General features: G+C 41.2%; 1 protein-coding gene across 4 annotated transcripts in view; it reads left to right on the forward strand.

Moving 5' to 3' along the window:
- Window positions 1–9,441, forward strand: part of ebf2 (EBF transcription factor 2) — a 31,274-nt gene extending 21,833 nt beyond the window's left edge. For 2 of the 4 annotated variants that reach the window (XM_031308794.2, XM_031308796.2), the window contains exons 7-16: window positions 2,210–2,291; window positions 3,894–4,035; window positions 5,062–5,192; window positions 5,418–5,544; window positions 5,703–5,791; window positions 6,381–6,446; window positions 7,014–7,188; window positions 7,282–7,464; window positions 7,569–7,739; window positions 7,918–9,441. In XM_031308794.2, coding sequence (XP_031164654.1) covers window positions 2,210–2,291; window positions 3,894–4,035; window positions 5,062–5,192; window positions 5,418–5,544; window positions 5,703–5,791; window positions 6,381–6,446; window positions 7,014–7,188; window positions 7,282–7,464; window positions 7,569–7,739; window positions 7,918–7,949 — 1,198 coding nt within the window. In that variant the 3' untranslated portion in view covers window positions 7,950–9,441. Of the gene's footprint in view, window positions 1–2,209; window positions 2,292–3,893; window positions 4,036–5,061; window positions 5,193–5,417; window positions 5,545–5,702; window positions 5,792–6,380; window positions 6,447–7,013; window positions 7,189–7,281; window positions 7,465–7,568 lie in introns of all 4 variants that reach the window. The other 2 variants (XM_031308792.2, XM_031308793.2) reach the window with 1 other exon arrangement.
- Window positions 9,442–9,872: the final 431 nt, after the last annotated feature.

Below are 9,872 nucleotides of genomic sequence, written 5' to 3' on the forward strand. Positions count from 1 at the left end.
GGGGTGTCGGTGTATTAGAGTGTGCATGCATGCATGTGAATGTGTGTTTCAGTGTGTGTAAGGCATCTGGTGTCATACAAACAGGGAATGATGAGAAGAAGTCAACAAACAAGGTCAAGAACCCCTTTAGAAAGTGCACAAAGCCTGAGGTGGATGTAGACAACCTCTCAATTAGGGTTGTGATATCACTATCTGAAGCATCACTGCATGTTCTATCATGTCAGTCAGTCAAATGAATGATGACTGCTGGTTAGATACATTAAGTGGTCGACAAGCAAGTGGCAAGGAAATGATTGTGGCTAAACCACAGCCAGACCATGGACATGGGTACTAAAACCAAAAAATGTGGTTTCTGTGCTGATTTACCTCCTTATAAATGATGGGTTTAGCCTTTAAAATGAGCCATAATGCAAGCATCATTGCCCAGGATAAAACCTACATACAATATAACCCTCAAAGAAGGCAGTAAAATGAAACAGAACACCAATTGTGGTACCCTTTCAGAGTCCGGAAACAAACTGTATAACTTTCCTTAGTAATGTACTGTATATATAGTTTAAATCATGTTAAACCGATACTGTCATGGTGTTATACAAGCCTATGTAAGGAAGGACAGAAAAGTCAGACTGACGAGGAGAGGAATGGAAGAAGGAAATGGGAGAGACACAAATGTGCAGTTTTACGTGTTTCCACCCAAAACTGAGGTCTAGTGCAGCTTTGAGGTTGGAGGTCCGAGCTCTCCCTGATAAATTAAAATCACCCTCTGCCAACAACAATATTGATTGTCCTCCGACGAAATAGCTCAAATCAAGAAATATTGGACACACTGCTGGAACTCGGAGCTAGTTACATGCCAGGTCCTGTTCGCATGGGAGGAAGCTGGAGCGAGTGATGGAAGAATAGCGAGTAAAAGCTGACAGAATGAGGGAGAGATTAGTATTCGATGGGAGGGTTCAGGGCTTTGGGGCCAATATGAAGTTCCTCTCCAAACAAACGCTCTCCATTAAGAAGACTTATATTTTCAGAGAGCACAGTGTGGGTGGGATTGAAGCTAACCATGTAGCCTAAAACCACTGCCTCCCTCTGCAGCATTTTTCTTCAGCACTGTTGTTGTTTGTTTAATTGGAACATTAATGGATGGGTTTTTCATTGGCAAGACAGCGTGCAGTGTGTTCTTTGCAAAGTGAAGTGGACATCTGGTTTAAAGGCTATATATTTGCTAATGCCATAATTCTATCTATTCCAGCCTTACTTTTCTTTTTCATTTCATTTAACACACATCTTCTGCCTAATTTTTTGTCACTGTTAGATTTGTGTAGATCTTCTCAGCCTCGTCTGCACCTGCCCTCTTTATATACTTTCCTGCATCTCACCTTGCCAAGTCTCCCTCCTCGCTGTGTTTCAGTGATGGAATGTGTTCTTGTTGTTGCCTTCCCTTTCCCATCGCTGTCTTTGCCTCTCAGCATGGGGACTTTGGGATTGCGGCAGAGCTGCGTTGCCATGGCAGCGGGCTGTGTTGCCGAACTGTGTACACCTGGGATTTGGAGTCTCTCTCCGTAGTCTCCATCTCTCCTATTTATTCCACCTTTCTCTCAGGTTTTCTTTGGTGTAGCAAAGGCTATCAGCACCTCGCTCTTTTTCAGCTTCTCTCAGTCTCCACAGCCGATCACCCTCAAAAGTACACTCACATACGTAATGAGACACATATACTTGAAAACAAAATTCATGTCCATACTAGTGCCTGTGCCTCTATCACTACCTTCCTTTTTCCACTTCCTCATTTTACTTTCTCTGTAGTTGTCTCTACTTCGTTCCTTCTCCATTCCCATGTGGGAGTTCAAATACGGCATTGCAGGATATCACGGTCCCCTGGGTCCCCTGGCATACATCACTGTCTCCAGTTTACTTTGTAACACAGCAGGGCTTTTACTGGACTGTGCTTCAAATTCTCATCACTTGATTGAAAGTGTAATAACATTGACTTTAATACTAAGCTAAACAGCTGGGATTGATGTCAGAGCTGTAATCATATAAATAAGCATGCACACATGCACACAACATCCACAAGACCTGTCTCTGAAAAATAATGAATGTCTTCTTTGACTGCCAGTGTGTTGCAGGGTAGCAAATAATCATATATATGATTCTTTAATGGGATTTGTTGTTGTTGCTGATGTACAAACATGTGTCCTCTTATTTACCTTTGCAGGTTTTTCTTGAAGTTTTTCCTGAAATGTAACCAGAATTGTCTGAAGACAGCGGGAAACCCGAGGGATATGAGGAGATTTCAGGTACGAAAAAATGGTAAAAAAGAATGTGTGTGAGTGGGAAGAGGGAAGGTTTGGACATTTGGGCATGAATATAGGGATCAAATTATAAAAAAAAATATATTTTACATTCTTGCAAAACATACCCCCTTCACAGCCCTCCGTCTTAATAGAACAATTTAATCATTAATTTCTTGTCTGTTCTATGTAGCGTTAATGTCACAACCTCTTACATAGTAAATCTCTGGACAAGACTTTCCAATTGAAGACATAGAGGAGGAGGGAGTTAGAGGTGAAAGTTAAAAATCAATAAGGAGTCAGAGAGACGGAAAAAAAAAGTTAGAGTTAGATATGTGGGAGTTTTGGTCGTTGGGGTGCAGGAAATATGTTGAGGTGTTTCAGGAAGTTGTCAAGAATTGAGTGATTGGCTCCAGATGGAGGAGGTCATGCTCCGTGACCCAGGAAGTGGTCACAGGGGACACTCCCGCCCCACTTCCTCTGCCGTCTTTCAGCACCAGCGGCCCCTGTCTGGCATTCTCCTTCTCCCAGCATACCCTCCGTCCCTTCCCCTTCTTCGTGCTCCCTCTATCTTCCACCATGTTTGCTTTAACTCCTGGGATGTGACACATGCTGAGAAGTTATGAGCACACAGGGCTCTCCAAGACTCTCATCTCTGGGTTAAAAGGTGATCAGAGCTGGACAGGAGTCTGCTGCTTGATCGATAATTTACAGTTACTTTCCTTTATGTTCCCCTCCCTTTCCACCGCCTATAGCACATATGCTTTTTCTCCTTTTCTTTCTTATGTTCCTTCACCTGCAAAATTACTGCCATGTGTTTATTTCGAAGGGAGTGCAAGGTTTTTTCTTCGCTGTTTGATTTCCTAAAAATGCACATTATGAATAGTTTTAGTTTAATATTGAATTAAAACGTGGCTTTTTCTCACTGACCCTTTCCTTCTAACTCTTAAACACACACTTATTGTCACTTTTAAAAATAGTATCACATCAACTCTCATAAAGATCCGAAGAGAAAGACCTACAAGTATTCTCTCATTAATTAAACGTGTGTCATCCATGTGAGGCAGATGTGGGAAGGGACACCCACATGCTGTGGCCAGAAAATCAAATTAGGGCCACTATATATCATCCACTGCTTTAACGGCTGGCAAAAATGGGAGATTTGGTCCATATGTTTGGTGTCATTGAAGGATCAGGAGGAGACAGCGATGAGCCTGCTGCATGCTGTATGAATCAAAAAGTTAGGCAAGAGGCAGTGGAGGGGCCATATGGAGTCTGTGTGTGTGTGTGTGTGTGTGTGTGTGTTTGTGTTTGTGTTTGTTTGTGTGTGTGTGTGTGTGTGTGTGTGTGTGTGTGTGTGTGTGTGTGTGTGTGTGTGCGTGCGTGTGATTGTCGAGGGGTGTATGAGCAGTGTCATCACCAGAAGAATGCAGACATATGAAGATCCCAGGGATGTCACATTACCTATTGAGAAATATTACTATCACCTGTATGCCGAAAAAAATTGTCGCTTAGGGATTTTGCTGTTGTAACCAGAGACAGTGACTCGCAGCGTGCTGTCTAAGTTGTGCACTACACTCATGTATCTTCCTCCTCTCTTTCCTTCAGGTGGTCCTGTCCAGCACTGTGAGTGTGGACGGCCACGTCCTAGCAGTGTCCGACAACATGTTCGTCCACAACAACTCAAAACACGGTCGGAGGGCCCGCAGACTGGAGCCAGGCGAGTCCGTCGAGAATTCTATGGAATATGGTGAGACACCGACACACTACAATGTCACACCCCATTTATCTTTTTTGTTGTTTTATTACATGTCTACTTCATCATTCACACTCAGAAACATAATACATACTCTAACAGCAGGTACTTGAGTTGCTTAATGTCCATTCATAATCACTGTGATATTTCAAACATAACCAGTGGTGCTACTGAGGTCATTAACTGAGCTAATTAATGCATTAATTAAATACTTATCTTCACATAAAGCAGAGATGATAATAAAATCTTATCTTAAATCCACTTCTTTAAGTGCAAAGAACACAATTTTATATCGGGTAAGATCCATTAAACAAGTCACATCTATGTCTTAACCAAGGAACACATTACATTTGCCTGTGGTGCAAAGTTCTGTAACTAAGTGAATATATTCAAGTACTGTACTCACAAACTTATGCTATTTTATACTTAATTTCCTAGTTCCCTACACTACATTTATCTGACAGCCGTAGTAACCAGTTACTTTGTTGATTCATATTTTACATATAAAACATATGATGGACTGTTAGACAGTTCTTCAGAATATCTACCCAGTACTTATAAAGTAGTTGAAAATATCTTCACAGCAGCCAGCCTCAACCTTAAAATACCCCTTAAACATTTTTGTATCAATATTAATAATCCCATAATAACACACTTTCACAGGGTCCATTTCATGCACGTTAGTGATACTTCCATATTTATACTTTTGTAAGATTTAAATTTTTACACTGTTATACTGTTGTAGTCGTACACTGTATTTCACTGGAACTTTAATTACTGCTCTATAGGATTGCAGGTCATGTTTTTTTTTACCTATATTTGACATGGATCTAAAACACCCTGGTCTTCATGCAGTTTGTGGTGGTATTCATGGTTAAAAGCTACATAGATAGAATTAAGTAGCCACAAATTAACGTTAGCTTTTAAATTAGCTTTTTAGATGTAGCCTGAACAAACTAAATTGGTGTACATCCTGCAATGAAACCCTCAGAGTAACTCTTGCTTTGCTCTCCGGTACAGCCACCCCGTGTATCAAAGCCATCAGCCCCAGTGAGGGCTGGACCACCGGCGGGGCGATGGTCATCGTCATCGGGGAGAACTTCTTTGACGGGCTGCAGGTGGTGTTTGGCAGCATGCTTGTGTGGAGTGAGGTAGGAATTGTCTCCAAAACATCTCACTAATGATGGTAAAGTCTGAAGCGTATTTTGAAATGATATATATAGCATATGGCTTGTCTCATTATTTAGATGATTTATGGGCAGTCTACACAAATTAATCTTTCCACAGTATTCTGTTAGCCTAAATATTTACCAGGCATGGAGGGGAAATAATTTGTTGCTGTTTTGTAACACAATTGCCGTCCTCTGTTCCCTCAGCTAATCACGCCGCACGCTATCCGTGTCCAGACACCTCCTCGACACATCCCCGGGGTCGTGGAGGTCACACTGTCTTATAAATCCAAACAATTTTGCAAGGGAGCACCCGGACGCTTCATCTACACAGGTATTTAGACAACACATTGTGTGCTTTGTTTAGACTTTACAATGGCACACAGGTATTTAACAGTCTTTAAGCATGACATTTAAATAAACTTTACACAAGATTTGATTTGCAATATATGTTTCTTTTTTATTCTTACTCTTATATGTTTCTCTTTTCAGCCCTAAATGAGCCAACTATAGACTACGGTTTCCAGCGTCTTCAAAAGGTCATTCCTCGACATCCTGGTGACCCAGAGAAACTAGCCAAGGTTTGAGACGTAATCATAATCATGTTGATTTTTCAAGGAACTGTGCATGGTACACTCTGTGGTACACTTTTTTAACAGTGTTTTTTTTATTAATTTTTTATTGCAATTACAATTTTCAACCTCAAAGTCCAGGTATATTACTGTTGTATTTATTGAATGTAACAGGAGTTGTGTATGTCTGCATCAGCCAATTATATTGGAGTAGCTTTAAATTAGAGTTTGCTGTTTTTTTCTGAGATACGTCACAAGTTTTCTTTCAATCGTTTTCTGAAATGTTCCTTTTTTAAGTCCTCCATGTCTCAAGTCTAGCTATCGATGTTTCTTTGGAGCCAGACGCAAGCTAGTTATAAATTGATGAAATCAAACTCCTCTCATTGCAATTGTTTATTATAATTTCTTCTAAGGATGAGAGTGCAGGAATCCCGACTGATTTGTTTTGCATAGAAGAAATAAAGTTCCTCACTTGGAGATATAAAAAAGTTTCCTTGGAATGTCATACATTAGAGAGATTTCTTCAAAGGTAATAAGAATCCCTTTGCATGCTACACTCTTATCAAGATATTAATGTAATAAAATCTGTTTTTTGCAGGAGATCCTCCTGAAGAGAGCGGCAGATCTTGTGGAGGCCCTGTACGGAAATCCACACAGTAATCAGGTAAACAGCAACAGCTTGGATACAATATCCCAAAATACTTTAAAATGGCATATTGGTATATATATATATATATATCAGTGATTTTGCAAGTTTTAGCCCATTAAATATTAATTGTGTAAACTACACAATCTACTGCTGACCATTTTCCAAAACATACCATTATTTAATAAATTTCCAGAGGCAGCCACTGTTTTTTCATACATTTCAGTAATTAACTTGCAGGGATTGGAAACCTGCTTGAGATAGGTAATTTTTGCCAGCATGGTATTACAGTTCTGAGCAGATGTTTTTGCTTCAGTTTCTCTATGTTTGTGTGTCAGGAAGCTTCAACATCTGAGACTTGACTCAGCTGCCAAAAAGCGGCTAAAAAGTGGACTAATTGGACGTAGCTCAGACAAACACAGCTTTAGGGATTTTTTAATGCTCACCTGTTTCCTGTCAGGTTATAGACACGTGAGGTTGCACAGGTAACATCTTGACAGCTTAAAAAGTGTATCACCTGCCCTCTCTCTCTATCTGTGACACTGCGAGCCATTGCTAAACTCTGTGTCATTGTATCTCCTTTAGGACATGCTGCTGAAACGTGCGGCCGACATCGCAGAGGCGCTCTACAGTGTCCCCCGTCCTCACAGTCAGCTGCAGGCGCTGCCCAGCTCACCAGCCCACGGCAGTGTCATGGGCCTGGGCTCTTATCCTTCTCAGTTAGGCGTCAGCATCGGGGAGCATGGACAGAGCAGCCAAGGTGAGCAGAATGGGACATAAACTATTCACTACTTTGGTTTTTTTTCCACTAATGAAGCTCAGAACAGACCCAACCTTTTCATTTTTCTTCCAGGTTACATTCGAAATTCCAGCAGCTTGTCTCCAAGGGGTTACCCATCAGCCTCCACTCCTCAGCAGTCAGGCTACGGGGGCAGCGGAGGGATGACTGGAGGCTATGGGACAGTTCCCATGACCAGTCTAGGAGTACCTGGCTCTCCTGGTTTCAGCAGCGCTTCCCCCACAGGCTCTCCCTACAGTAAGACCTTATAATGATCTATACTTTTCTGTGGTAATTAACCTCACATTTCTGAGTCCGCTGTGATATTCAGACGAGACTGATTTTTGCTCTCTCTCCCACAGTAATGCCCTCCAGCCCTACTATACCAGGAAGCTCCAGCTCTTCATCGTCTCTCTTGCCTTTCTCTTCCTTCCCGTCAGCTGCTAAACAGAAGAGTGCTTTTGCTCCTGTCCTCAGGCCCCAGGGCTCTCCCTCCCCTGCCTGCCCCGCCTCAGGGGGGAACAGCTTCAGAGGTAGCCATCCAACTCACTATCTGACCCCCCTGTCTGAACTCACGAATGCAGTCTAACCTCTTGTACTAACCGCTCGAAAGCTTTGACTGAACAAGACGGAAAAGAAGTTACTGGATGTACAATAATGCAAGACCTGATTGATTAGAATCATAGATTTTGTATATTTTTTTCTCTCCAGCGATGACGGGCCTGGTTGTTCCCCCGATGTAGCAAAGCACCCACTCCAATCTACCCCAGACCACTGCTTCACTTAGCCCCTCTTTTGGCATTAAGAGGGAAGGGAGAATGGAAAATTGATCACTAGCGACCATGTATAACTTTCCCTCCTGAGCCCCCCACACCCGCCATTTCTTAGTCCCTTTTTCATCCAGGTGGATGAACAGGACCGGGTACGAAAATGTCCAAAGACCAGCCATCTACTCTACTGTGTGTGTGTGTGTGTGTGTGTGTGTGTGTGTGTGTGTGTGTGTGTGTGTGTGTGTGTGTGTGTGTGTGTGTGTGTGTGTGTGTGTGTGATGAAGCGTCTGCATTTTGAAAGGAGACAAAAGGAGAACCGAAGCTTCAAAAGCATCTGTATTTACCTCTGGCCTGCTATCACGTGCAGTATGTGATTCTTCCAACAACCTTCCCAAACCTTAGCCAGAGAAGTACGGGACACGTTGCGAGAGCACTGACGGACTCTAAGAAGCTCTAAGAAGCAGGGTGCTATTTGTCTGTGTATGGACTTAAATGGCATGTGTGTACACTGTCTGTGAGTTAGCGAGAAGTTGTTTTGTAGTAGACTTTTTGAAGACAATTTACATTCCAGAAAAATAGACCCTTTATTTTTTGTTCTGATCTCTGCAGTTTTACAAGGGAGAACTCTTTGTCTCAAGGGTTATTACTAAAGGAATTCATATATTGATTTATTTAAGAACAAGCAATTTAACTTATTATAGGTAGTTTAGGGAATAATATAAATGTGTTTTTATAAAGTGGTCCTTTTCCAACTGTTACTGAAATAAAGTTATCTCAACAATTGCTAATTAATTTGCTAAATGATCATAGGGAAATATGGCGGAGAACATAACAATAACACACTTTTTTGGAACAAAACATCCCCAGTTTTCAGGTTCTTGCATAACAAAATCTTAATATTGTGCTCACATCTGAAGGAGGTTATTGTCCTTGTGTAAAGGAAAAATGTTAGTTAGCCTTATCCTTTTTAATTTCACTTATAATGCATGCTTTGTCACACCAATGCCCTGATATTATTTCACTCAACATTGCAAATTTATATGACTATAGCTTATAGATTTTACAGTTTTTAATTTTAAACCTCTCAACCCAGTACAGGTCTCCAGTCACTATGCAGTACAGTAAATGAAAGCACAAACTGCTCAATTGAAGAACGGGGCATATTAGGTGTTCGTTAACCCATATCATGCTGTTCTCACTCATTGATTTCTGTCATCACAACACAAACTTCATTCTCAGGATGTGAAAACTAAGAACACAGAGTAGATGACATTTGCAAATGTGTTTTTAGAGTTTGGTTAATTTTATTTATTTAAAAAAAGTATTAGCAATTTATTATTATGTTTTTTGAAGCCACCTTTCTTTGAAACGGTACAAAAAATGGTGCAAATGTGATTTGTATATCTCAAGTCTCAAGGTGTAATTATATTTTGTGCTCCAAATAAAACAAATATGAAAAAAGTCACTGATGTTGGTTTAAGTTATTATTATTATTACTATTATTAGTTCTTACATGGAACACAGAATTACACATCAATTATTTTACAAACACACACACACACACACACACACACACACACACAAACACACTGTATTATCTGAACATTTCCTGGTTCTACAAGACTCCACATCTCAGGGTTGGGCTGGATCTATTTTTGACTGTGCCCATCACCTGTGTGCTTGTGCAGCTTGCTACACTGTTTTGTATACATAGCTGATGAGCCGCAGCATCTTAATTGTGATGCGAGCGTTAAAGACTGAGTAGAGCATGTCAAGATAAACAACAACACTCCCCCCCCCACCCCATCTCTCTCCTCTTCAATAAGCCTGTTTTCTCTGAGGACCAAGCCTCTGGGGGCCCGAGTGAGAACCACATGAGTCTCCCTCCAACGTGGC

Source organism: Sander lucioperca, chromosome 2 (assembly GCF_008315115.2).
Source record: "Sander lucioperca isolate FBNREF2018 chromosome 2, SLUC_FBN_1.2, whole genome shotgun sequence".
Taxonomy (NCBI): Eukaryota; Metazoa; Chordata; class Actinopteri; order Perciformes; family Percidae; genus Sander; species Sander lucioperca.